Source organism: Aquarana catesbeiana, linkage group LG05 (genome assembly GCF_042186555.1).
Source record: "Aquarana catesbeiana isolate 2022-GZ linkage group LG05, ASM4218655v1, whole genome shotgun sequence".
Lineage (NCBI taxonomy): Eukaryota > Metazoa > Chordata > Amphibia > Anura > Ranidae > Aquarana > Aquarana catesbeiana.
In genome coordinates, this window is record NC_133328.1 from 361,960,582 (window position 1) to 361,988,287 (window position 27,706).

Consider the following 27,706-nt stretch of genomic DNA (forward strand, 5'->3'; position numbering starts at 1 on the left):
TATCATTTCAAAGAATTAATAGGAGTACTGCATGCTGTCAACTAGTCTCTATATTAAAATGTGTATGTTATTCTATATTTTGCAATGGAGACATGCAGTTTTGATTTAAAAAAATGGAGAATGTGGATCCTGATCTAGCTGCCCTGGCCGAGATGGACGGGGATGCGCGCCCTCCCATATTGCGGGATGGGACGCGACGGCCGCTTTGTGACCGGGGCGGCGAGACCATTGATGGAGAGGCTCAAATATGGTATCTAAACTGAAATGTGTCACGTGGAACGTGTGAGGTATTAGGGCTAGGCCAAAGAGAAATGCTGCTTTATCTATTCTCAAAAACATGCGAGCAGAGATAATAGTCCTAGTCGAAACTGATCTTACCGGGCAATTGATGCTATCACTCAAAAAGCCCTGGGTGGGATGGCTATATCAAGCCCCCCACACGACCAATTAAAGAGGAGTCACACTCCTAGTGGCAAAAACGGTACAATTCACTCTGCTGACACTTAAGTCTGACCCACAAGGCAGATTTTTGTTTGTGCATGCTAAAGTAAATGGGCTAGAGATGCTTATCCTGGCATTCTACATACCTCCCCCGTTTCACTTTAATGTTCTAAATGAGGGTCTTGCTTTTATGTCTCAGTTTCCCACTATACCCGTACTGTGGATGGGAGATTTTAACAACGTACCAGACAGGGAACTGGATAGACTGACAACACAGCCTTCTGGCAACCCCTCACAACAATACACCAGATTTGGCAGATTTCTTAATGAATTAACCCTGATGGACACATGGAGGTATTGTCACCCGCAGGATAGGGCCTTTTCTTGTTTTTCAGCGTCACACAACTCAATGTCTAGTATAGACCTCATTTTGATATCTCGTTCCCTTCGTTCTTCCTATGTTGGAAGAGGTGGGATTTTATCCCCGCACATTATCCGACCATGCCCCATACTGGGTGGTTCTTCAATTTGATTCCACACCCAACACTTATACGTGGAAACTCAATCCCTTCTGGTTATCGGTGGTCCCGGGACTAGATGAGATTGGGGTTGAGTGGGACATATTTTTTCAAACCAATAGAAATTCAGCGCCCCTTGAAGTAGTGTGGGACTCTTTTAAATCTCATGCCCGCATGACACTCGCCCAACGCATTACTAAATACAAGAAAAATTCCTCTCATGCGCTCAAACAGGCAGAACAGGCATTGACAGTCATAGAGAGGGAATTTTCCTCTAACCTCACTCATTTTAATGCCGATCAATTAAAACAACAAACCCGCATAGTATCCAATATGCATTTTGAAAAGGTGGAAAGAAATATATTTTATGCTAAACAGAGGTTGTATGAATGTGGGGAGAGGGCAGGACGTCTTCTGGCATATTTAGCCCATATGGATCTCAGGCCTCCAACAGTGGTATCCCTTCAAAGTACTAATGGCGAAATGATTACTGAACCTGATAGGGTGGCGTGAGAATTTCGTTCTTATTTCATGTCACTATACACTTCCACGGTCGATAGCACGAGTGAGGACACAGAGGCATTATTATCCACTGTAGAACTACCCACATTATCTCAGCCACATATAGAAGTGTTGGAGGCCCCAATTTCTACGGATGATATCGCTGAAGCGATGTCTCATCTTAAAGTTTCAAAAGCACCCAGATCCGATGGCCTCCCCTTGGAATTCTATAAAACATATGCAGATAATATTATCCCTAGGTTACACGAACTATTCTCCCATATGTTCAAATCTGGATCTATTCCTCAATCTATGACCGAAGCCTATATAGTGCTCATACCCAAACCTGGTAAAAATTTAGAAATTCCGGAGTCATATCGTCCCATATCCCTCCTTCAATTGGACATAAAGATTTTGGCCAAGATCCTGGCACTACGTCTAAATAAAGTAATCCTTACACTAATTCACCCGGATCAAACGGGATTTATGCCCACAAAAAACACGGCACATAATCTCCGTAGACTACATATGAACATACAAGCTCAACACGACCAGATGGGGTCCAGAGTCGTGGTATCCTTAGACGCTGCAAAGGCGTTCGACTCTGTCGAATGGGTCTACCTCTGGTAGTGTTTGGCAAAATTCGGATTCGGACCGAATTTTATCAGATGGATCCAATTAATGTATCAAAATCCTAGTGCCAGGATCTTGGTTAACAGGAGGGTCTCGGACGCCTTCCCCCTATCAAGGGGGACGCGTCAGGGATGCCCTTTGTCTCCGTTGCTATATGCCCTGGCGGTGGAACCTCTCGCAGCGGCGCTGAGATCACATCTGGGTATTATAGGTCTGTGAAGTGGGGATCTGGTGGAGACAATTAGTATCTACGCGGATGACATGCTGTTATATCTATCAAATTCCGGCCCCTCCTTGAAAGCGGCATTACAAAGTATACAAACATTCGGCAAACACTCGGGTCTTAAAATAAATTGGGACAAATCCCAAATCCTCCCTATAGATATAGGTACACCCACGCAAACCCAAGCCTCTTCCCCCTTACAATAGTCAGTTCTATGAAATACTTGGGGATCAATATCACCCGCACTTCCAAAGAATATACCAAACAAAATATAGAACCTCTGATTACAACTCTGAAAAATAAAACACAGATTTGGGCTAAACTCCCCTTGGGGGTCTTGGGACGTGTGAACCTTATAAAGATGGTTCTGCTCCCCAAGTTCCTATATGTCTTCTGGCACACCCCGATTTATTTACCTCTCAGAATTTTCAAAACAATTGAAAAAATCCTTAACTCTTTTGTGTGGGGGAAGGCTCGACATAAATTATCATGGCAAGTATTAAAAAATCCTACGAATCTGGGAGGCACGGCTTTACCTGACTTCAATTTATACTATCTGGTGGCACAACTATCGCACTTTTATTATTTCGACAAATGTGACAGAGAACGATATATGACCCTGATATGCTTCCAATAAACCCGCTTATACACCCACCCATTTCAAATTATTTTTAGAGACCCCACAGACTCCTGGGTGTCAGGAAAATGTAATGGCTTATTACAAACCTACAGCAAAATATGGGCAGTGGTAAGACGTAGATTAAATGCACCAGATACACATTCACACACGCCACTATGGGACAACCCGGGTTTGAGAGAACTTCTGACTCTACCAGACCATGGATTGTGGGCTGTTCGGGGGGTAAGAATTCTCTCAGACGTCTACAGGGAAAACACACTGAAGTCCTTTCAACAACTTAAGGATGAGTTCACCCTTCCAAACTCTATGCATTTCAGATATCTTCAGCTCCGCCACGCTCTTCAGGCCCAATTCCGCAATAACCCACCTAATCTGGAACATTTGGATATTCTTAACATTTTAGGAGGACAAGACCCCTTTAAACTCATTTCAACATTCTATACCTGTTTACTTCGACCATTGGCCATGAAACTTGCCTATGGATTAAAGAGCAGATGGGCTGGGGACGTGGGGGAGCTGGAGGATGATGAATGGGAAGATGCTCTGGACAATTGCAGGGCCGTATCTACCAGACTCTCAGATCGCCTTACACAACTATACATCTTACACAGATCATATTTGACCCCTGCTCGATTGATTAGATTCAAACCCAACCATAGTCCTCTTTGTCCCAGATGTGACAGTTCCTCAAGCTCCTTTTTCCATCTTATATGGTCATGTCCGGCTATACATGATTATTGGTCCCACATAGTGCGATTCATACATGACGAAATGGGATCCCCCCTCAAACTGTGCCCCAAACAGTGCATACTTGGAATATTCCCAGATCCAGACTCGGACAAATTCCATATCACATTTCTCAAGGAAACACTGTTTATAGCCAGGTTGCTCATAGCTAGAAAGTGGTTAAAAATAGATCCACCAACATTTCATGAATGGATAGCAGCTGTTAATAAAGTTTTGCCTTACAAAAAAGAAATATTTTCCCATAGGGGTTGTCCATCTAAATATGGGAAAATATGGGACTCCTGGTTGAGTAATGCAGCCTCATGCAACACAATAGATGAAAATACCTCAGAAGGGTAATTAAATATTTAATGTATAAACTGATACAATACTCAACGCCATATACACATAATATGCAATTACATGTTTAAAAACTATAAATGAATGTTCACACGTGCCTTGTTCATACTGTCCATAAAGATGGAACTATTGATATTCTTTATGTTATCCCTTGCCATATGTTTTGATACACGTCAATGTACCGTATGATCTGTATCTATGTACTCTTTTCAAATAAACAACGTTTTTCTGTAAAAAAAAAAAAAAAATGCTGATCTACTGGGATTTTTACGCATTACCATCTCTAGGGTTTACAGAGGATGGTCAGGAAAAAAGAAAATATCCAGAGAACGGCAGTTGTGTGGAGCAAAATGCCTTGTGATGTCAGAGGTCAGAGAATAGGCAGACTGGTTTGAGATGATAGAAACTCAAATAGTCACTTGTTACAACCAAGGTATGCAGAATACCATCTCTGAATCCACAACACATCGAACCTTGAAGCAGATGGGGTACAACAGCAGAAGACTACACCCAGTGCCACTCCTGTCAGCTAGGAACAGGAAACTGAAGCTACAGTTCGCACAGGCTCACCAAAGTTGGACAATAGAAGATTGGAAAAACATTTCCCGGTCTGATGAGCCTCGATTTCAGCTGTGACATTCAGAAGATAGGGACAGAATTTTGCGTAAACAACATGAAAGCATGGATCCATCCTGCCTTGTATCAACTGTTCAGGCTAGTGGTGGTGGTGATGTAATGGTGTGGGGGATATTTTCTTAGCACACTTTGGGCCCCTTAGTACCAATTGAGCATCATCTAAATGCCACGGCCTACCTGAGTATTGTTGTTGACCATATCCATCCCCATATGACTACAGTGTACCCATCTTCTATTCCTACAATGTATCTAAATAATGAATCAAAATAAGTTATACGTTATACTTACCTGCTCTGTGCAATGGTTTTGCACAGAGTAGCCTCGATCCTCCTCTTTTTAAGACCCCCCACCGGTGCTCCTGGCCTCTCCCCCTGCTGAGTGGCAACATAGCAAGATGCTTGCCCTGGGGGCACTCATGCTGCTCACTCCCGAGTCACCTCTGTATTTCTATGGGACACACAAAAGCATGGCTCGACCCCACCACTGGCTCCTGCCTCACTGGCTGTAATTGACAGCAGTGAGAGCTGTGTCTCAGCCAATGAGACGGGAGAGACCCAGGAGAGATCCTGCTCTTGTGCATGTCACTGGATTGGGATCGGGCTCAGGTGAGTATAAGGGGGGGCTGAGGGGGGAGCTGCATACTGAAGGTTAAAAAACCTTCAGCCTTTACAACTACTTTAAATTACAAAGACATTTATTCCAACTTGCATTGCATTTCCTAACTTAAACTGAACACATTTGCTGCATATATATATGCATATATATATATATATATATATATATATATATATATATATATATATATATATATATATATATATATATACATATATATATATAGGCTGCATTTACTTTGCAAGCTAATGGTTAAGATTACAGTGTTGGCCATTTAGGTAAAAAGGAATGATCGGCATGACTCCTTCCCACTTTGTTTTTTAGCTTCAGGAAATTTTGATACACAAACTTCTTTTGTTTTAAAAAGGCAAATTTGTAATTTATTATGTTTAAATTAGGGCATTTTTGTTTATTTTATCCCACCTCACTATGAGCGTAGAAGTTATTAAGCCTCGGTACTTCCCAAATACTGTTCTATAGTTTACATATTTTCCATATCCTAGTCAAGCAAGCCTACAACCGGTGTATGCATTTTTATATTGTAAACTCTAAGGAGCAGGGCCCTCTGATTCCTCTTGTACCAAATTGTAATAAACCTGTAATATCTGCCTTCATTTTGTTAAGCACTGCACAAACTATTGGCGCTTTATAAATCCTGTATAATAATAAGAAGAATGTATGTGTTTATGTTAGATTAAACCTGTACCCCATGCAAAGATGTAAGATGAAAATGTATGACCATAGACATTAAAGAATACATTAATAAATATAAAAAGTACATTGCAACAAGTGTTCACTTGTGCTTTTTCATGCATTTCTATTGATTTCAATGAAAAAAACACACCAGGACAAAAATACATATGTGTAAATCAAGAAAAAAAAAAAACAGTTTTTATTGGAGTTTCTCTTTAACATACTGTATGTCTGATGAACTAATATTGCTGCTATGATTATTTTCTTCAATGCATTTATACAATCATGTTATTTATTATTAGCTTTTGTCCTTTAAGCATTCACATTTTACAGACAAATGCACTTCACCACTCAGACATTCTGCTCTTATCACATCATGATGAAATCTAATTGAAATTCTCCACAGTCCAGGATGTCAGTGCAGAAACTAGTTTCATGTGCTTGTACAAAACGAAAGTAGACGTTCCAAAAAATCTTGATCTTTTGGGAAATATCCTATGAAGAGGTCAGGCTCATGATAGTCTTCTCAGGAAGAGCAAATATTTCTCTGCAGTTTCAGTGCATATCAAGAAACTCAGTCTGTCTGCACTAATGATATAAAGCAAAGAAAATCTTACAAGAAGCACTGCTGCCATCTTTTGGCAGCACTTGGTAATTCTGCAAAAAAAAAAAAAAACTACAATAAAATGAAGTCGTATTTATTTGTGAAAGTTGCACTAATTTGTGCAGAGCATGCAAATTCTGAACTGATAGATATTTTTTCAGCTTATGACATGAAATGTCCATATGAATGTACTGCAGTATACTTAAATATACAGTACTTTGAGCTGCTTAATTGAACATGCAGTGAAGGAATTATATTGATAGTGTAGATTTAGCATCTGGCCAATTACATCTGGCTCTCTAAATGGCATGCTTAATGCCATATGGAAAGATATCAAGAGTATTTCTGCAGGATATTTCTTGCAGTTTTGTCCTCTTCTACCTCCTCTCCTTCACTCCTAACAAAATACACTCTTTAATTTAAAAGTTAAATGAATTTTTTCTTATGTCATTATGCAGGCAAGTATTGACATTGTTTCTCTCCTACAGGCATAATCAGAACGGCGTTAACAAATATGGATCGAGAAGCAAGAGAATATTATGAAGTCATTATCCAGGCCAAAGATATGGGAGGACAGCTGGGAGGATTAGCTGGAACAACCACTGTTAATATCACCCTCAGCGATGTGAATGACAATCCTCCAAGATTTCCTCAAAGTAAGTGAGTGTATCATCATCATCAAAGTTCTGTGTACTGCTTTGTTCTCATTTCTCTCAGGCTGCAAGCATCAAATTGAAGCGGTAAACCCAAAAATTATTTTTTTATAATATTGCAGCTTACCAACTCTTAGATGCGGTGACTCTATTCAATTACTTTTTTTTTGTTAGTGTTTTTATTTGTATATTTTGCCCTGATGACCTGGTCAGCAAGTTTTTCATCTGCCTTTAACAAACCAAGCTGTGCAGCAAAAGTGGTAGTTAGAGCGTTGAGGCAAACCATTTACCACTGAAAGGGGTTCTTACAATGGTCAACTTTTATTCATTTATGTAGATCCTTTATCTCTAAAGAAAAAAAAAAAGTTGCCGTAACTGCATATAAAGCGTTAGCTGAGTTCAGTCTTAATTTGTTAGTCAAGTTGTTGGAATACATGGTTCATGTATTTGTGTACAACTACAGCTATATTCTTCAGCCAGTAGATGGCAGTGTTTATATGGTTGTAGCTGCAGCTATGGTACTGTATACTCTATTGTCCTTTCTCTGATAATAAAGTTCCTGTTTCCTTTCTGCAGTTAAGAAATAAGGCCCTTGTGGACTGTGCACTGTTTGTCTGTTCTGTAGGGCTATATACAGAATTTCTAACACAAGTCCAAAAATCTATTAGTCTCTGGCCAGGCTGACAATGCTGCTGCCCAAAGGTGTCTCTTTTACTCTTCCATTCAGAATGGAGACACCCCAAGATAGGAAGTATGTTACTAGTGGGATCAACAGGTTAGAAAAAAATAAAAGATACAAAAAGCCTAAAAAAATAAAACAAATGCAGCCTCTACATTTAAAGCTCTTCTAAATGTAGTGATACCCCTGCAGGAGCCACTTGAATATTGTTGGCTTTTTACTCTGCCTTCTCAACCCCAAGAACAGGCTCAACCCCACTGACACACCTGGCTGTAGTGTAGTGTAAATACCACAGTAAGAGACACAGGTTATAGTGAAATCAGAAAGTAAGTTTTACTGCGTGCTTGCTTAAAAGAGGACAAAACAAGCAGTCACAGCAATATAAAGAAGTAAGCAGGTGTGATGAGATATGACAAGACAAAAGTTACAGGAAAATCAACAAGGTCAAATTCGTCTGCTCTTAGAGGACTCCTTTAAGTGAAACGGTCCCAAGAGCAGAGGTAAACACATGAAAATATTAAGTCAAGAAAATGTAAAATGAACTTCAATAAAGCATCTGACAACCCCAAACAAATTGGGCTATATCCAGGCAGAAGGAGGGTAAAAGAATGACCTCATCTTTTGTCTGTCAATCCTCTCCCTTTTTCACCTCAGCATTACAGTCCTAGCAGGCTCGCTTAAGTTCAATAACTGACCCAGTGCACTGAAGCAACCCCCAATGTGGATCCACCAATTAACTAGTGTCTTGAACTCAGATAAGGCCCTTAAGATCTTGAACTACTTTGCGGTGGTGCTCTTGTTGATCTCCTGCAGTGAGGTAAACTCAGTACATCCAAAGGGTTTGACAAGCATGCTATGGGGTAATAAGCAAGTGTTTTCACTGCCAGGCAGAGTGTAACAGCATCACGGTTCCATGTAACTAAAGGAGGCAGGGCAACAAGGATAAATCAGAGTTCTGGCCTATGAAGTATTTGGGCGAAACCAACTCCTGTGTCCGACGGCTGCAGGTAAAATTACTGTAGTGCCGGTCCTTGCAAGTGTCCAATTGACACCTCCTCACAGGGGCATAGCACGCAAATTAGAATGCCTGGGGATGCACACGGAGTCCTCTTTTATTCCCAGATGTCTGCCGCCGATTTCCTGGATGTGGCAGACGCGATCCCCCAGGTCTAAAACCCACAGCCTCCTGTCCACACATCTAGACTCTTCCCAGCCTCATGGTAGCTCTGCCCTTTCTCCCAGAAAGCCTCCAGGGTAAAAACTTCTCCCATACAGTAGTGCTTCTTGGAAGATGTCGTTTCAATCAAGTAGTCTGTACTGGGAACTACATCTCTCAGAGTTCTTTGCATCTCCTCCAGTCCTCCCTTGATTGACCCACTAACCTCTGCCTATGGGAAACTAGGTGAAAGGGAAGAGTGGGCTTTCTTGCCTGTGAACAAGTCTGTGAGAAGAAAAGGGGGTGGGGGAGTCCCTCGTGCAAAACTGACAAGCTGTATCTCTGTTCATTCAGAGTCCCAGCTAGCTTGGCAATGTAATGAAGAGGCATAGCTACCACTACACACTCCCCCCACCAGAGAATCTGTCTGACTCTTTCTCTAAACGGCTTATCTTCTTGGAGATTAATCCGATGTTTGGCACTTTTGCGCACCCTACATCGAACTCACTCTTGATGAATGCAGCCTGCCATCTAAGCAGCTGGGTCTTTACCCTTTCCTTCCACTCAGGAGGAAGAGGAGTATTCTTTGGATAAAACTCCTCGACAGAGATTCCATCCTTCGATCTCCCCACCAGATCGAACAGTGAGACTGGGGTGGCCGGTTTCGCTTGTCCCAGCAACATTCGATCTGACATCTTCACTGGGGAGGCCGTTTCGTTGTAGACACTGACCAAAATCTTCCCATGACTTCTTTGTAACACCTTGCTTGAAACCACTTCTGGGATTATCTCTAATCCTGTATCTACCTCCTTGTCGTCCACTTCTAGGATGATGAAAGGACCTGGTTGTTTCCAGTGGAGCTTGATAATCGCTTGTAGGCAAGCCATTTCACCAGGCTGTAACACCTTCCCTTGCTGGTCCAGGTGCCATATCTTCCCCACCCCCTCAGCTGGGGCCTTCTGCTCTTGTACTAGGCGCTGGTAGGCTTGTCTCAGCACGGGGTGTACACTAGTAGTTGGAGTACCAGACTCCAGGACAAGAGGTGTGAACAATCTCCAAACAAGATCCCTATGATTATGCAATTCTTTCCGGCCCCTGGTGGGCGAGGGCAAACTACTGCCAGCGTGACAAAGGTCTCTGCTTTTCCTACCACAGAAGGGTCAAAGGTCAGCTTGACTGGTAGATAGCCATCATAAGGGAATTTCTGAGTCTCAATGCCCCATATCTCCAATGCTCTAAACTTTTGTAAGGGCAGGTAATTAGGATGCGTGTCATAGAAATCTCTGTAGAGGAGGGTTACCTGAGCTCCAGTGTCTAGGAGGGCTTTGGTGTAGATTCCCTCTACTTGAATGGGAACCACAGGAGAAGGTGACACTAGTCTAGCAGGAAACTCATAGGGCGTGGTGGCTTTGACCTGTTCTGTGGCCTGTACTTGCACTCCTTTCTTACAAGAATTCTGACCCGCCTGGGGTCTCGGCTGATTCCTAGGTGCCCTCCCCTGTCGGGTAGCTCGTGTCAGAGGGGGCAAGGTTGGGTTGCTCTGGGACAATAGCGGGAGTCTGCTGCAAGGGTTTAGACTTCCCCTCCTTTTTCTTCATGTCGTTAGTTTTGGAGCTAGCTACTGTAGATGGACTCCTGATTGGCTCCTTCACTGGGGCCCTCTGAAGGCTTCTCCAGGAACAACTTCTTTAACACTTTCACAACTTCTGCTGCAAAGTCGGCCACATTCTCCCCACTGGGACATTGTGCCCTGAAATGACCCACTTCCCCGCATCCATAGCATCTTAATGGCACCACATTATGCATAACTTAAAGTGATTGTAAACAATCACCTTGTAAAACAACCCATTCAGTTTAAAATAGAAATAGAAAGGCAAAACATTGTATAGATATAAAAAACATTATAATATTTTTTACCTTTTTTTATAAGTGATCACATTTCCTCTGTTCTCAGCTGCATAAGAGCTGGGGGGAGGAGAAACAGCAGCACACTGAGCTTCCCAGTGAATGGCTGTGCAGGTGGGGGGTGGGATGTCAGGACAAGTCTGATCATTGGATTAGAGTGCATTAAAGAGGAACTGCAGCCTGCTCACATAATTTGTAATAAAAACATCTTTGCCATTCTGAAGCTTCTCTTCAACCACATTGCATATTATTTTATATATACTGTGAGTCTGTACTTGCCAAATATGCTGCAGAAATCTCCCTCCACTGAGTCTGGCTGCATCCATTTTAACTGTGGGCAACTCTGCAGCCATGCAGCTCTCATTGGCCCTCTTATGACTCATCCCCCATCCCTTCCTGGCAAAATCTCACGAGAGTGAGAGAGAGAGAGCTGTGCATGATTTCATAAGCCTAGGCCTTTTACAAGCCAAGAAACAGGAGGTGAGCTGTATAAGGTATTTACGGGCAGAAAAAAAATGTTTTACTATCCAAAGTTAAAACAACAAGGGCAGAAGATTTAAATAGATGGAAAGTTGTCTGTTGATAAAGGAGTGCGGCTTGCCAGTACACCGCAGCGCGCCTACTCAAGAAACGCGTCCACTACTGGTGACGTCATCCCCTGCAGCCTGCTGTTCCCTGCGCCTCACGCCTCGTCTCGAGTTTGTCTTCGGGAGCCGGCATAACCATCTTAACAGTGGACACCTCTCCGACCAGACTGTTTTGACAGAGGAACTACAAGGCCCAGGACTCAGGATCGCCACCATGACATAACCATGTCTATACTTCTATGCCTATCACTTTCTGCTGAAATGTGAGTTTGACTAATTTATGTGTATTAAAACTTGTTAAAAACGTCTGCACCCAGAGGCGCCTCTCTCCTTGTTTTTTTGCAGCTCCCTGGAACATGGTTTCTGTTCTAATATGATGGCAGCCCTGCTTGCTCTGAACTTTTAACCCCTTCTCACCATCCGTACATAGACTTATATAGACTGTGTATATAAAACAAAACGGACTGGTCACAGATCTATGATTGATCGTTTTACAGTTTTATTGCAGATTTTTATTAGTTTTTTTATGGTTTTAGTTGTGCGCTTCCACTTGTTTTATAAAGTTGAAAAAATGACTGAAGGTCTGCTTTAAGTACTAGAGAAATGACCATGGTGTTTTCTCCTGCTTAGTGTGGTCAGTTTTTAAAAGGACAGCAGAGGAACTAGCAGGAACACCAGGGATGTTACACAAAGGAAGCAATGCAAAGAGAGCAGGATTCTTTCTCATATAAGTACATGGTACAGCAGGCACATATCAGGAACATGAAGTGTTGGGGTAACAAACGCTTTTAAAGGTCTATTTCTTTGGAAGTCACTATTTCTGTTTTGTATGTACCTTATGTGTATGTTAATATCCTCTCCTTTGATCTCCATCAGAACACTACCAAATGAATGTTTTAGAATCAGCCCCTATTAATTCTACAGTTGGAAGGGTTCTAGCAATGGACCAGGATGAAGGAGTGAATGCAGAAATGAAGTACACCATCATAGATGGCGATGGACTTGAGATGTTTGATGTAGGAACAGATGCTACATACCAAGTGGGAGTTATCACAGTAAAAAAGGTAATAGCATAATTTTTTTTAGAACAAGGCATATGTCTCTATGTACAGTACATACTTTAATAATACAAGTCGCTTTATTTTTCCATGTCCTATTCCTGCGATTCTCAGTCACATCTTTTAGTCTTTCATATTTTATACATCATCAAAATGTAAACCTAATGGAAACAATGGCTTTAAATATAACAATTTCACATAATATTCTATGTGTTTTAGTAAACGTAAGTTATATGCCCCGTACACACGATCGGACTTTCCTATAACAAAACCATGGATTTTTGTTCGAAGGTTGTTGGCTCCAACTTGCCTTGCATACACACGGTCACACAAATGTTGGCCAACATTACGAATGTGGGAACGTGGTGACATACAAGACGTACAACGAGCCGAGAAAAAGGAAGTTCAATAGCCAGTTCGGCTCCTTCTGCTTGATTCCAAGCAAGCATGAACTTTTGTGCGTCGGACTTGTGTACACACGATCGGAAATTCCGACAACAAAGTTTTGTTGGCGGAAAATTTGAGAACCTGCTAGCAAACATTTGTTGGTGGAAAATCTGACAAAAAATGTTTGATGGAGCATACACACGGTCGGGCTTTCAGCCAACAAGCTCACATCCAACATTTGTTGTCGGAAAATCTGATCATGTGTACGGGGCAATAGAGTCATGTATTTAACTGAATGTTGTTCCCTAGTGAGCCCTATATTTTTTTCATTTTATGAACAACATTCTTGCAGCTTTGTCATATGTGCATATTGAACTTCCCATCCTCTTTTTCTTTTTTATACAGTAAACAAAAAATACACTTTATAAAAGTACGTCACAAAGGAAACATTTGTTATAGCAAGCCGCAAAAGTGGGGCCAGTCTTACAGTTTGCTACGCCCATCTAGGAACAGCTCATGTACAGTATCTCACAAAAGTGAGTACACCCCTCACATTTTTGGAAATATTTTATTATATCTTTTCATGTGACAACACTGAAGAAATGACACTTTGCTACAATGTAAAGTAGTGAGAGTACAGCTTTTATAACAGTGTAAATTGGCTGTCCCCTCAAAATAACTCAACACACAGCCATTAATGTCTAAACCGCTGGCAACAAAAGTGAGTACACCCCTAATGCCCCGTACACACGGTCGGATTTTCAGACGAAAAATGTGTGATAGGACCTTGTTGTTGGAAATTCTGACCATGTTTAGGCTCCATCACACATTTTCCATCGGATTTTCCGACACACAAAGTTTGAGAACAGGATATCAAATTTTCCGACAACAAAATCCGTTGTCGGAAATTCCGATCGTGTGTACACAAATCCGACGGACAAAGTGCCACGCATGCTCAGAATAAATAAAGAGATGAAAGCTATTGGCCACTGCCCCGTTTATAGTCCCGACGTACGTGTTTTACGTCACCGCGTTTAGAACGATCGGATTTTCCGACAACTTTGTGTGACCGTGTGTATGCAAGACAAGTTTGATCCAACATCCGTCGGAAAAAATCCTAGGATTTTGTTGTCGGAATGTCCGAACAAAGTCCGACCGTGTGTACGGGGCATTAGTGAAAATGTCCAAATTGGGCCCAAAGTGTCAATATTTTGCATGGCCACCATTATTTTCCAGCACTGCCTTAACCCTCTTGGGCATGGAGTTCACCAGAGCTTCACAGGTTGCCACTGGAGTCCTCTTCCACTCCTCCATGATGACATCACGGAGCTGGTGGATGTTAGAGACCTTGTGCTCCTCCACCTTCCATTTGAGGATGACCCACAGATGCTCAATAGGGATGACATCGGGTGTTCACCTGTTCGCCAAACAGCGAACAATATGCAGTGTTCACTGCAAATTCGAAAGCTGCCAGAACACCGTTAAAGTCTATGGGACACTAACATGAAAAATCAAAAGTGCTCATTTTAAAGGCTTGTATGCAAGTTATTGTCATAAAAAGTGTTGGGGACCCAGGTTTTTTAATGCTTAAAGTGAAACAATAAAAATGAAAATTTCCTTTAAATATCATGCCTGGGGGGTGTCTATAGTATGCCTGCAAAGTAGCACATTTTTCTGGTGTTTAGAACAGTACCACAGCAAAATGACATTTCTAAAGGAAAAATGTCTTTTAAAACTAATCGCGGCTGTAATGAATTGTCGGGTCTCGGCAATGTAGATAAAACTCATTGAAAAAAAGAGCATGGGTCCCCCCCCCCCCCGTCCATTACCAGGCCCTTTGGGTCTGGTATGAATATTAAGGGGTACCCTGAACCAAAATTTTTTTTAAAATGCGTGGGGGTCCCCCTAAAATACATACCAGGCCCTTCAGGTCTGATATGGAAATTAAGGGGAACCCTGCGCCAAATAAAAAAACACACCACACCAGACTCTTATTGGAATATGGAAGCCCCCTTTAACAAGGGGACTCCCAGATTCCAGCCTCCCCCCATGTGAATTGGTAATGGGGTACATTGTACCCCTACCATTTCACAAAAAAAGTGTCAAAAATGGTAAAAAAAGATAAGAGACAGCTTGAGACAAGTCCTTTATTAAAAAATTAAAAAATAAAAATGTCCCGCGATGTAAATTCACGCTGCCCAATGGACCGAAAAAGAAAAAAAAAAGCTTCTTCTCTGTGACAGTTCATATATAGCTGAGGTCGGGGCCACCCAGTGACGTAAATGGGTGACCCCACCCCCCTCTGACGCCATGGGTGCTCTTTTGCCCCCCTCTCTTTTCTTGCAGCCTGCCAGGTTGCATGCTCGGGTAAGGGTCTGGTATGGATTTTGGGTGGACCCCTACTCCATTTTTTTTTCATTTTTGGCGCAGGGTTCCCCTTAATTTCCATATCAGACCTGAAGGGCCTGGTAGGGATTTTAGGAGGACCCCCATGCAATTTTTTGGTTCAGGGTTCCGCAACAATTCATTACAGCCGCGATCAGTTTTAAATGACAAATTTTCCTTTAGAAATGTCATTTTGCTATGGTACTGTTCTAAACACGGAAAAAATGCGCCACTTTGCAGGCATACAATAGACACCCCCCAGGCATGATATTTAAAGGAATATTTCATTTTTATTGTTTCACTTTAAGCATTAAAAAAAAATCACTGCTCCCAAAAAAAAAAAAATTTGCATTGATACATGTCCCTTGGGACAGGACCCGGGTCCCCAAAGACTTTTTATGACAATAACTTGCATATAACCCTTTAAAATGAGCACTTTTGATTTTTCATGCTCGTGTCCCATAGACTTTAACGGTGTACATGTGTTCTTCCGAATTTTTTGTTTGTTCACATGTTCTGGTACAAACCGAACGGGGGGTGTTCGGCTCATCCCTAATGCTCAATAGGGTTTAGGTCTGGAGACATGCTTGGCTAGTCTATCACCTTTACCCTCAGCTTTTTTTTAGCAAGGAAGTGGTCCTCTTGGAGGTGTGTTTGGGGTCGTTATCATGTTGGAATACTGACCTGTGGCCCAGTCTCTAAAGGGAGGTGATTGTGCTCTGGTTCAGTATGTCACAGTACATGTTGGCATTCATGGTTCCCTCAATGAACTGTAGCTCCCCAGTGTCGGCAGCACTCATGCAACCCCAGATCAAGACACTCCCACCACCATGCTTGACTGTAGGCAACACACACTTGTCTTTGTACTCCTCACCTGGTTGCTGCCACACACGCTTGACATCATCTGAACCAAATAAGTTTATCTTGGTCTCATCAGACCACAGGACATGGTTCCAGTAATCTATATCCTTAGTCTGCTTGTCTTCAGCAAACTGTTTGATGGCTTTCTTGTGCATCATCTTTAGAAGAGGCTTCCTTCTGGTCATGCAGACCAATTTGATGCAGTGTGTGGCGTATGGTCTGAGAACTGAAAGGGCTGACCCCCACCCCTTCAACCTCTGCAGCAATGCTGGTAGCACTCATATGTCTATTTCCCAAAGACAACCTCTGCATATGACGCTGAGCATGTGCACTCAATTCCTTTGGTCGACCATGGCGAGGCCTGTTCGGAGTGGAACCTGTCCTGTTAAACCGCTGTATGGTCTTGGTCACCGTGCTGCAGCTCAGTTTCAGGGACTTGGCAATCTTCTTAGAGCCTAGGCCATCTTTATGTAGAGCAACAATTCTTTTTTCAGATCCTCAGAGAGTTCTTTGCCATGATGTGCCATGTTGAACTTCCGGTGACCAGTGTGAGAGAGTGAGAGCGATAACACCAAATTTAACACACCTGCTCCCCATTCACATCTTAGACCTTGTAATACTAACGAGACACCGGGGAGGGAAAATGGCTAATTGGGCCCAATTTGGACATTTTCACTTAGGGGCGTACTCACTTTTGTTGCCAGCTGTTTAGACATTAATGGCTGTGTGTTGAGTTATTTTGAAGGGACAGCAAATTTATACTGTTATACAAGCTGTACACTCACTACTTTACATTGTAGCAAAGTGTAATTTCTTCAGTGTTGTCACATTAAAAGATATAATAAAATATTTACAAAATTTGAGGGGTGTACTCACTTTTGTGAGATACTGTACATATTAATCACGAGAAAAAAAAAAAACAAGCATGGTATGCAGTATTAGAACGCCCTTTCTTTGTCCACATTCCCTTCTTGTACAATCATGGTCATTGTACTTAATGTTTCACAAACCACTCACTGTAAGTCTTTGCAATCATTGAGAGTTCATAATTTTATCTCACTTAGGGCTTATTCACACTAGCATTTGGGGGGCAGTAAAACCCCACATTTGAGCCACACTTTTATCACCCCCAAAACTGCTGTCTTCTTTAGCTGCAGAGGACGAAATTATACCCCCTGTCACTTTTGGTGGGCATAGCACCCGCTGACCCTTAAGTGAATGGGGCCTGGGGCAAGCCCCCTGCATTGCATTGCGGCACACAATGCAGGGTTCAAGGGGTTATAACAGGCATTGAGGAGGTGATACAATGCCTCCTCAAAGCCTAATAAATGCTCTCTGAAGAGCAGTCCAAATGCAAATTGCTCTTCAGAGACTAACGCTGGTGTGAATGAGCCCTTAAAGAGTTTTTTTATTATTTCTTTGTATTATATGATTTTTTTTTTATTGTTTATATTCACTATAAAATGTGACACTTTTTTGAAAGGGTGACAACTGATATGAAGAGTGGTGGGGCTGCAGATATAAAGAGAGTAAACATTGATCAGCCTAATGTTACAAACCTTATTGATGACTCTTACTAATTGAAAAAAAGTTTAATTTTTTTTAATTGTATGTGTGAATGTAGTAGCTAGACTTACTTATTAAATATACAGGATTGCTTTCTCCCATGGAGTACTGCACAGTAATTGTGCTTCACTGTTCCTCTCTCTCAAATGCAAATCAGTCAGTCTGTTCAAGCTGATTGATAAGTAGATACATTTTTTAGGTTGCTTATTATGTTAACTCTGCAGATGTTTAGTAAGGATCCTAGACATTTATTATAAGGATCAATGGCCACCACAGTTAGAATCTTCACACCTGTATACTTGTCCTCATGTAATAAGGAGCAGTAAGTAAGCAAAAAGTCAAGTGAACTTTGCATTAATTACTTAGGCTGTATTCACACTTAGCTGAGCATCTTTGGTTGTTTTGCAGGCTTTTTTTTAGAGTTTGTACAGGTTTTTTTGCTCATTAATATCTAATAAGGAATACATCTGTCCAGTAAGGTTTTTTTTTTACATTTTTTTTGCACACACATGCAAGCAGTTCTTTTTTCAGGCGGTCCCACTGAAGTCTATTGGGGCCAATAAAAGTGCTTTTTTGAGCTACAAGCTTTAAGCTTCCAGCAACACTATGCTCTGGTGTAAACAGGCACAATTGAAAACATGGGAAAAGCATTTAGGAATTTGAGGTGTGAATGGGACTTTTTAATTTTTAATGTAAAGAGTAAGCATACCACATAGCCAAACTGCTTTAGCAAATAAGTCTGTATTAGGCATATACATACAATTATACAACAGATACAGATATGTAAGTATGTCATCTAACATTAAGCATAATACAACAAAGATATTTACTTAGCAGAAGAACATGCATGCATATGGGTGCAATAAGCTGCACTTAAAACGTATAAGAGCTGATGTTCATAAATTCATACAGGAATTCAGTACCTACATAGAGTAATAAAAAGGAAAGCTGAGCCAGACCATGGTGAAAAGAGAGAGGAGGAGGAAAAACCAATGTTTTGGGGATCTAAAAATCCCCTCTCTCAAGAACCTCCTATCTGTGAATGGGAGCTTAAACCTGACCTCTGGGGGGCGTGGTCTAGGCATGGCGACGTGAGGATGTTCTCTGACAGAGCTCCCGGCCAGCGGCTCTCTCGCAGATTTACTGAGCCAAATTACAGTACAATACAGGTGCCCATCAGACCCTGAAATGTCCAGGAAACCAGGCCGTTACATTGCCGCTACCCCATACAGCATAGACCGTTATTTGCGGCTGCAACAACCTGCAGACCTCCACGCCCGCGATTTCCAAGATGGCGCCATACAGCCACGACGGAGGACATCGCAGAGCCAGGCACACTGCTGCAGCAGGTGGATGAGCGCACTATGCCTCCCTTCTCACCTCCTAATGATCTCTCCCCATGCCTTCCCAGATCACTGACCATCTCCACAGCAGCAGAGGATGACCTGTGCAGCCCCAAGCTCTCTGCCTCTCCCACGGCTCCTACACACATGGTGTCCTGTGTTACAGCCCAGAGCACAACCCAGATGAACAGGGAATGATGCCATCACATCAAGGCACAGTGAGTAACATCCCTAACTCACCCCAATCACAGGGAATTCCCCTAAATGCAGAAAATGCCGCAAAGGTTGTGGACATTTCTACAACAGCTGGATGATCTGAAGACAATGGTCCATAGAATGGAGACAGCCTTAAAGGGGAAGTACAAAACCTTAAGCAAGTGGTGTCTGTTCTGGACTCTCGTGTTACTATGCTTGAACATGAACAAAAGACAGCGACACAGACTGTGCAGGTCTTATGCCCCGTACACACGGTCGGATTTTCTGACGGAAAATGTGTGATAGGACCTTGTTGTTGGAAATTCTGACCGTGTGTAGGCTCCATCACACATTTTCCATCGGATTTTCCGACACACAAAGTTTGAGAGCAGGATATAACATTTTCCGACAACAAAATCCATTGTCGGAAATTCCGATCGTGTGTACACAAATCCGATGGACAAAGTGCCACGCATGCTCAGAATAAATAAAGAGATGAAAGCTATTGGCCACTGCCCCGTTTATAGTCCCGACATACGTGTTTTACGTCACCGCGTTTAGAACGATCGGATTTTCTGACAACTTTGTGTGACCGTGTGTATGCAAGACAAGTTTGAGCCAAAATCCGTCGGAAAAAATCCTAGGATTTTGTTGTCAGAATGTCCGAACAAAGTCCGACCGTGTGTACGGGGCATAACAGTCCTCTAATTCTGACCTCAATGACCAAATGATACAACTGCATCTTGACGATTTAGAGAATCTCAGCCGACCACTAAACATCAAGCTGAGAGGGATCCCAGAATCTGTCCCGCAATCAGAATTATGCAAAACAGTGTCTAACATCTTTAATCGTTACCTGGATCGCCCACTGGATACAGAAATAATTATTGATAGGGTGCACAGAACCCAGGGCCAGAGATCTGGACCATATCTGGACCATCTGGACCCAGAGACGTTCTCTGCTGTTTGCTCTCTTTTATCCTCAAAGAGGAAATATTACAGTTAGCTTGGCAAGTGGGTGTCTTGGAATTTGATGGAGCTACGATCCACCTTCTGCCAGACATTTCCAGAAAGACATTTCTGATGCAGCACTTAAAAGTTTTCTGGATGGTCTTGGCAAGAAAGGGCTTACCTACAAATGGGGCATCCATTTCATTTCATAGTTCACAAGGGACCAGATACCTCCCCCCTATGCCATCCATCAGAGTTTCCGGACCTGTTTGTCTTTATATGGATCCAGTTCCAACTTCCAATTGGCTCACAGTGATCGTCCCCAGTGATCCTCAACATCAGGCCCCCCTGGGCAGACCGCCATGGGCTCGAAACAACCATCGATACCGTGGGGGTCTCTCACCGGCTCGCTCAGCAGGTAACTCTGGGCATCAAGTTTTGAATGAAGAGGCGGCCAGTTGAACCTACCTATACAGTCATCCAATGTATCTGCGACTCGACATGCTTATGTTCCAGATTAAACTCGCATGAACTGACTATCCTTTTCATTATTTATGGGAGCGTACCCGGAATGTTATATGAGTGACTTATAGGCCCGGGTACACTTACACCAATCTCATGCCTGCCCTAATTAACTGAAATGCACGTTTTTCACATAATTAAAATAGCTGCGGGGGCTCCAATGGTTGGGGCTCTGTGCCTTACCACTCTCCACTCTAGGAATACTCTGCCCAGGTGGCAGTAACTCTCTACTGTGGAATCGAATCCTTACCTTCTACTAAGCCCTTTCGTATCCCAAATCTATTCCGCCCTTCTTTCTTTTTCTTCACTTACACTTCTCTCTCCCATTCTATCCTTTGCTTTCCACATCTCTTTTCGTTTCTCTGTGGTGTTCCGGAAAGTTTCCCCTCTTCCTCCACCCCTTTTTTTTCCCCTTCCTTCTCTTTGCTCTGAACCCCCCCCCCCATTCCATACTCCGGGAGCAGACAGTGGTCAGTGCTATTTCTCTCTCTCTTCTTAGCACTATGACTGTTAAGGTCCTATCTTGGAGTGTCAAGGGGTTGAATTCCCTGGAGAAGTGCACTAGCTGTCTAGCCGAGCTTTGGAGACACAGGGTTCACATTGTCTTTCTCCAAGAGACTCATTTTAGGTCAGACAAGATACCCAAACTCTCAAACAAATATTTTACAATGGCTTATCACAGTCCGTCCTCAACCTCTAAATCTAAAGGGACGAATATCTTCATATCTAAATCCCTTCCCTGGCAATTCCTTGATGAGTACCATGATCAGGAGGGCAGGTTCCTGCTGCTGAAAGGGAAAATTTATTCTCAGACCTTCATTTTTTTGAACATTTACCTTCCTAATTCTAATTAACTTCCTACTTTTGAGACCTTTTTGTCCACCCTTGACTCTTTGCTTGAAGGAACCATTATGCTAGGTGGGGTCTTCAACTTAACTTAAGATCCTCACCGGGACTCCTCCTCCAACTCCTCTTCACTACCCCTGGGAACCCGCCTTCACCTCAAAGACCTTCTACACACACATCAATTAGTTGATATCTGGAGAATATTCCATCCGCAAGAGCAGGATTATACCTTCTATTCTTCTGTTCATGGTTATTACTCCAGAATCGACTTTTTCTTATTGAAGCACTCAGCGTTACCACTGGTCACCAAAATGGATATCGGTCACATTACGCTCTCTGACTACGCACCAATCGTACTGGAGCTTGCTCTTTCGCAAGCGTCCTCTAGGACCTCCACATGGTGGCTTAACGAAACGCTCCTTAAGGACCCCGAAATTGCCACTGATAACCGAAAAAAAACTTACCTCTTATTTCTCCACCAATGCTGGCTCCGTCGAGAACCCGATCTCTGTGTGGTCAGCACATAAGTACTATATCAGGGAAATGATAATCAAACAAGGGCATTCGGCCAAACAACTTTGCATTAAAACCTTGTCTAATCTATTAACGCAACTTCATATCTTAGAACGTCAACACAAGAATGACCCCTGGAGAGGTTCCCACTCCCCTGCCGCCACGCTCAGGTCACCTCCGCCGCTTACTGGACCCGCCGGTAGCGGCGGGGATGATCGCGTCCTCTCCCGTGGATGCCTGGCTGTCGACTGAGTGGAAGATGGCCCCTGCTCAGCTCCATGGCATGGGAGGGTGGAAGCGATGTCAAACGTCACTTCCGCCCGCCCATAGCTCTTAAAGATGAATTTTATTTATTTATTTATTTTATTTAATTTTTTTGCATTTTAGTGTAAATATGAGATCTGAGGTCTTTTTGACCCCAGATCTCATATTTAAGAAGTCCTGTCATGTTTTTTTTCTATTACAAGGGATGTTTACATTCCTTGTAATAGGAATAAAAGTGACCCAAAAATATTTTTTTTTTAAAAACTGTGCCAAAATAAAAAATTCAAAGTATAATAAATAATAAAAAAATAATTTTTAAAGCGCCCCGTACTGATGAGCTCGCACGAAGAAGCGAACGCATACGTGAGTAGTGCCGCATATAAAAACGATGTTCAAACCACACATGTGAGGTATCGCCGTGATCGTTAGAGCGAGAGCAATAATTCTAGCCCTAGACCTCCTCTGTAACTCAAAACTGGTAACATGTAGACATTTTTAAACATCGCCTATGGAGATTTTTGTTTGTCGTCATTCCAGGAGCGGGCGCAATTTTGAAGTGTGACATGTTGGGTATCAATTTACTCGGCGTAACATTATCTTTCAAAATATAAAAAAATTAGGCTAACTTTACTGTTGTCTTATTTTTTAATTCAAAAAAGTGTATTTTTTTTTAAAAAAAGTGCGCTTGTAAGACCGCTGCACAATTACTGTGTGACAGAACATATTGCAACGACCGCCATTTTATTCTTGAGGGTGTTAGAAAAAATATATATAATGTTTAGGGGTTCTAAGTATTTTTTTAGCAAAAAAAAAAAATGATTTTAACTTGTAAATAACAAGTATAAAAAGGAGGCTCGGTCCTTAAGTGGTTATGTAGCAAATATCACGTTGGAGAAACATAAGACCAGATGGTTTTATTGGGATCAATTCTGCTTCTCCAATGAATTTCTACAATACACATAATCAAGATTATTGCCAGTGAATTCTACTGTCTGACTGGTCCTGATGACCCTGGTTCCTGGGGATAACACATCTCCCACCTCCTTGTGAGTGAGCAGAGAGATAACCCTGTCAACCTGTTCGCTGCTCCTTTACTTTCTAGTCAGCAACTTAAGAGCAGAGAGAGAACACCGCAGTATTTTTTAACTGTAGCAGGGAAAGTGGTGTTATCTGCCTGGCCATGCTTTGTGATGAGGCTGTGTAAATCTCCGGACTGGATAGACAGCAAAACAAATCTTTTGGCAGGTAAAACAGCATACTTTCATGTATTCATCACACAGATTAGCTGTTTGCCTGGTCTTGAATTTTTAATGATGTAGTCACTGAAAAAAGGATACAGCTTCCCTTCAAACAAAGCTAAAAAAATGCACTCAAGATTTCAAAATAGAGTGGGAAGGTTTTTACTTTCAAAAACATTTTAGTTAAAATATTTGTTGTACAGAAAGTAGGCATATGATCGTTGAAAACAACATAGATCCAGAGTACGACATTACAAAATACAAAGATAGAGATATACACTCAAATGTCCCAATTTGAAAGGCCAATAAACATATATTGAGTACAATAAAGGAGAGACCAAATATTAAGTCTAAATCCCTCTTCCCCTTCAAGCAGCAGGGGTAAGGGTGGCTAATACAATGGTCTATGAGAAGGGCCTAGTGAGTGTATTACTGATTAAAAGCCAATCATCTTTTTCTGCCCTCATGTTGTAAAGTGCTGTGTGAACTGTTGGCGCTATATAAATCCTATAAAAAATATATACACTCAGTGCAACCCTTAAAAACAACCTTTCAATAGAACAAATAAATTGATATAAAAGCTGAACATCAAAGGTAAATTCATAAACCCATTAATAACATCATTATAAAAAAAACGGTGCAGCGCAATGTAGTAAAGTGCATAAATGAAAGCATATGATAAAGTCTACAGCCAAAGACAGATTCAAAAAGTTCAAATCCTGGTATCAGAGATCCAAAAGTACAGGAACACCGATTCAGTAAGTGAATAATCCCACCACCAAGATATGGGTTGCTACGCACACCTCAAGAAGTTGACCCCTGTATCCACAAAAGGTCAAACATCTCCTTTTTCACACGAAACCGGAGAATGGTAAAGAAAGAAAAGAAAGAATCTAAGTGCTCCCTGTGTAATAATAAATTGGCGCTTTAATAGGTTAAAACTTACAAGATTCTTTGTCTTGTTCACAGCATGTAAAAACAGCATACACAGCCGACAAGTGGCTAATGGGATGGACATGATGCAATAGGATAGCAGCGGGTGACGTAAAAAATGTGGCTCCTCCTCCTATGCGTTATGTCCTATGGGACTTTATCAGTGGGGTGGAGCCACAACGTCATCCAACGTCTAATATAGAGCTATCATAACCAAGGTTACAAAAATGCAAACAAAATCCGGATGGATGTTTTTTGTGGACTGGGCATGCATGGATTTTTTGTGCATTTTCGTAACCTTGGTTACAATTGCTCTATATTAGACGTCGGGTGATGCCGTGGCTCCACTCCACTGACGAAGTCCCATAGGACGTAACGCGTACGGGAGGAGGAGGCACGATCTTTGACGTCACTCATTGCTATCCAATCGGACCATGTCCCTCCTCTTAGCCGCTTGACGGCTGTGTATACTGTTTTTACATGCTGTGAACAAGACGAAGGATCGTGTAAGTTTTAATCTATTAAAGCACTAATTTATTACCACACAGAGAGCACTTAGATTCTTTCTTTATGTCCTTCATTGCATTTGGATGTCGATTGAGCTTCTTATCCGCTGAGACCAGTTTACATCTGCTTACACCCATTCTCCGATTTAGTGGGAAAAAGGCAACGTTTGACCCTCTGTGGATACAGGGGTCAACTTCTTGAGGTGAGCGAAGCAACCCATTTATTGGTAGTGGGATCATTCACTTACTGAAAGGCTGTTCCTGTATTCTTGAATCTCTGACACCAGGATTTTAACTTTTTGAATCTGTCTTTGGCTATATAAATCCTGTATAATAATAATAATAATAATAATCTTTTAGGAGAAGAGGAAAAAGAAGGAAAAAAGGGAGGGGGTGGGGCAGTGGTGGCTGATGTTTTTCTTTGGCGGGACGGCAAACAACCCCCCAGGCCACTGGTGGAGCGGCACTAGCACGACTGCCAGCTACCGCCCCATGCGGCGGGGCACTGACACCCCCTCCTCTATGTGGATGTGGACAGTGAGAGCAGCTGCTGTGGTGGGCTCCGGTGTCCTCTCCTGGAGTCCGCTCCACAGTACGTCTTCTCTCTGCTCCTCCCGTCCGATAGGATCACCTGCCATTTTGGCCAATCGGGAAACAGGTTTCATACCTGCTTCCCGATTGGCCAGGAGGAGGATCAGTGTTGCAACAGCGAATATTCATTCGCTGTTGCAACACACCTGGGTGGGCTCCAGGTCGCATGCTCTGTGACCTGAGCCCATGCTATTTTGAAGCCTATTAAAGCCTATGGCTCTATTAAGGTGTTTAAAAAAAAACCTGGCCGCTGTAATTCATCTGAAAGGGGATGGACACATGAATAAGGGGCGGCCACGGTGGCTGTGGATGGATTCATGCTATGCATAAATCTATCCACTGCATATAGGGGATAGAGAGGAGAGGTGGGGTGTCGCCCGTGCTCCCCCAATGGATGGGCTGCCACCGGGTGGGGGATGGCTTGCATCACACTCCTGGAAAGGAGAGAAAGCACATATGAGGATATGGGGAGGGAGGAAGGCCCTGGAGGGCATAAACATGGGGGGAACTATAATCAGTGACCTACACGGGGGGGGGGGGGGGGGGGTTCATACTGATTATTCAAAGTTACTAAATAATATTCAAGTTTACTGTCACATTGATGGCCCTGAAAACTAAGCTAAACATCATAGCATATTCTCATAGTAATTAATATGAGGTTGATTTACTAAAAGCAAGTAGGCTGTCCACTTTGAAAGGGAATTGCCCCCAAAGCTTAATGAATGGTAAAACTTAATTTTGCTAGAATACCCAGTCATGTGCAAGGAAAATTTAAAGAAAAACAGCATTTTTGCTTGCACATGATTGAATGCAGTAATTTAGCAAAGTTTTACCATATTCAGCCCTGGGGGAAATTTCCTTTCAAAAATGCAATTTCCCTTGCAAATTGAACAGCCCATTTTCCTTTAGTAAATCAACCCCTATAAGTGCATGATGCTCACACAATCATGATAGCATACTTATAGCTTATGATAGCTAAAAACATAATACGAAAAAATATATATCATTAATTTACAGAAGTTGTGGTAGAGATAGAGTACTGAATTCTAGCATAAATATGGCTTAAAAATAATGATCATAAATAAACAAGTATGTTTAAAAGGAAAAACAAATAAACTAACAACTACGTCAGCCATTTTCCATGTTGTTAGTTTTGCCTGAATCTAGCATAGGATATGCCACTTGCAGTTTGGTCTGTTGGTCTACAGAGTAACTGAGAGACTAATTAAATCTGGCAGCTTGTTCTTTTTTTATTTTAGCACCTTTGCTATGATTGACAGCATCCTCCATATGGAGGGTATAAATTTAATAGGAATGAGAGTAAAATGCTAACCAGGACCCAAGAGAGGAGTCTCCTGTCACAAATGCTTATTTAAAGATAAATTATTTAATGCTATTAAATCAAATATGTAATTCCTTTTCTAAATGCCAGAAACTACATTTAAGTTACTATAAAAATAATGTATGCTGCTATCTGCTCTAGTAGTGAACAGAGATCTTCTCTTTTAGGAAATACATTCATTTTAGGCATACACATGAGGCTATTAGCGTGTAACTACTAACAGGCCACAGTACAACAAAGACAATGATGTTCTCATCTAGAGATGAGCAGAAAATTAAGCATTTGCTCCAGTTACAGCTGCCAGGTTTTATATCCAAAAATCACCCTGCCAACATTCTTAGTAAACCGACAGTGGAAATAGACTGTCAGCTCCTCAGAGGCCACAAGTGAGGTATTTTGTGCCTTTGAGAGACCACTGGCCACCTATGGAAATATACACTCACCAGCCACTTTATTAGGTATACCTTGCTAGTACTGGGTTGGACCCCCTTTCGCCTTCAGAACTGCATTAATTCTTCATAGCTTAGATTCAACAAGGTGTTGGAGACATTCCTCAGATATTTTGGGCCAGATTGACATGATAGCATCACGCGGTTGCTGCAGATTTGTCGGTTACACAGCCATGATGCAAGTAT

General features: G+C 42.1%; 1 protein-coding gene across 2 annotated transcripts in view; it reads left to right on the plus strand.

The window, feature by feature from the left end:
- The window catches only part of CDH20 (cadherin 20), a 691,588-nt gene that overhangs the window by 611,232 nt on the left and 52,650 nt on the right, over positions 1-27,706 (plus strand). For both annotated transcript variants that reach the window (XM_073630897.1, XM_073630899.1), the window contains 2 exons: positions 7,079-7,246; positions 12,447-12,634. In XM_073630897.1, coding sequence (XP_073486998.1) covers positions 7,079-7,246; positions 12,447-12,634 — 356 coding nt within the window. The remainder of the gene's footprint in view (positions 1-7,078; positions 7,247-12,446; positions 12,635-27,706) is intronic.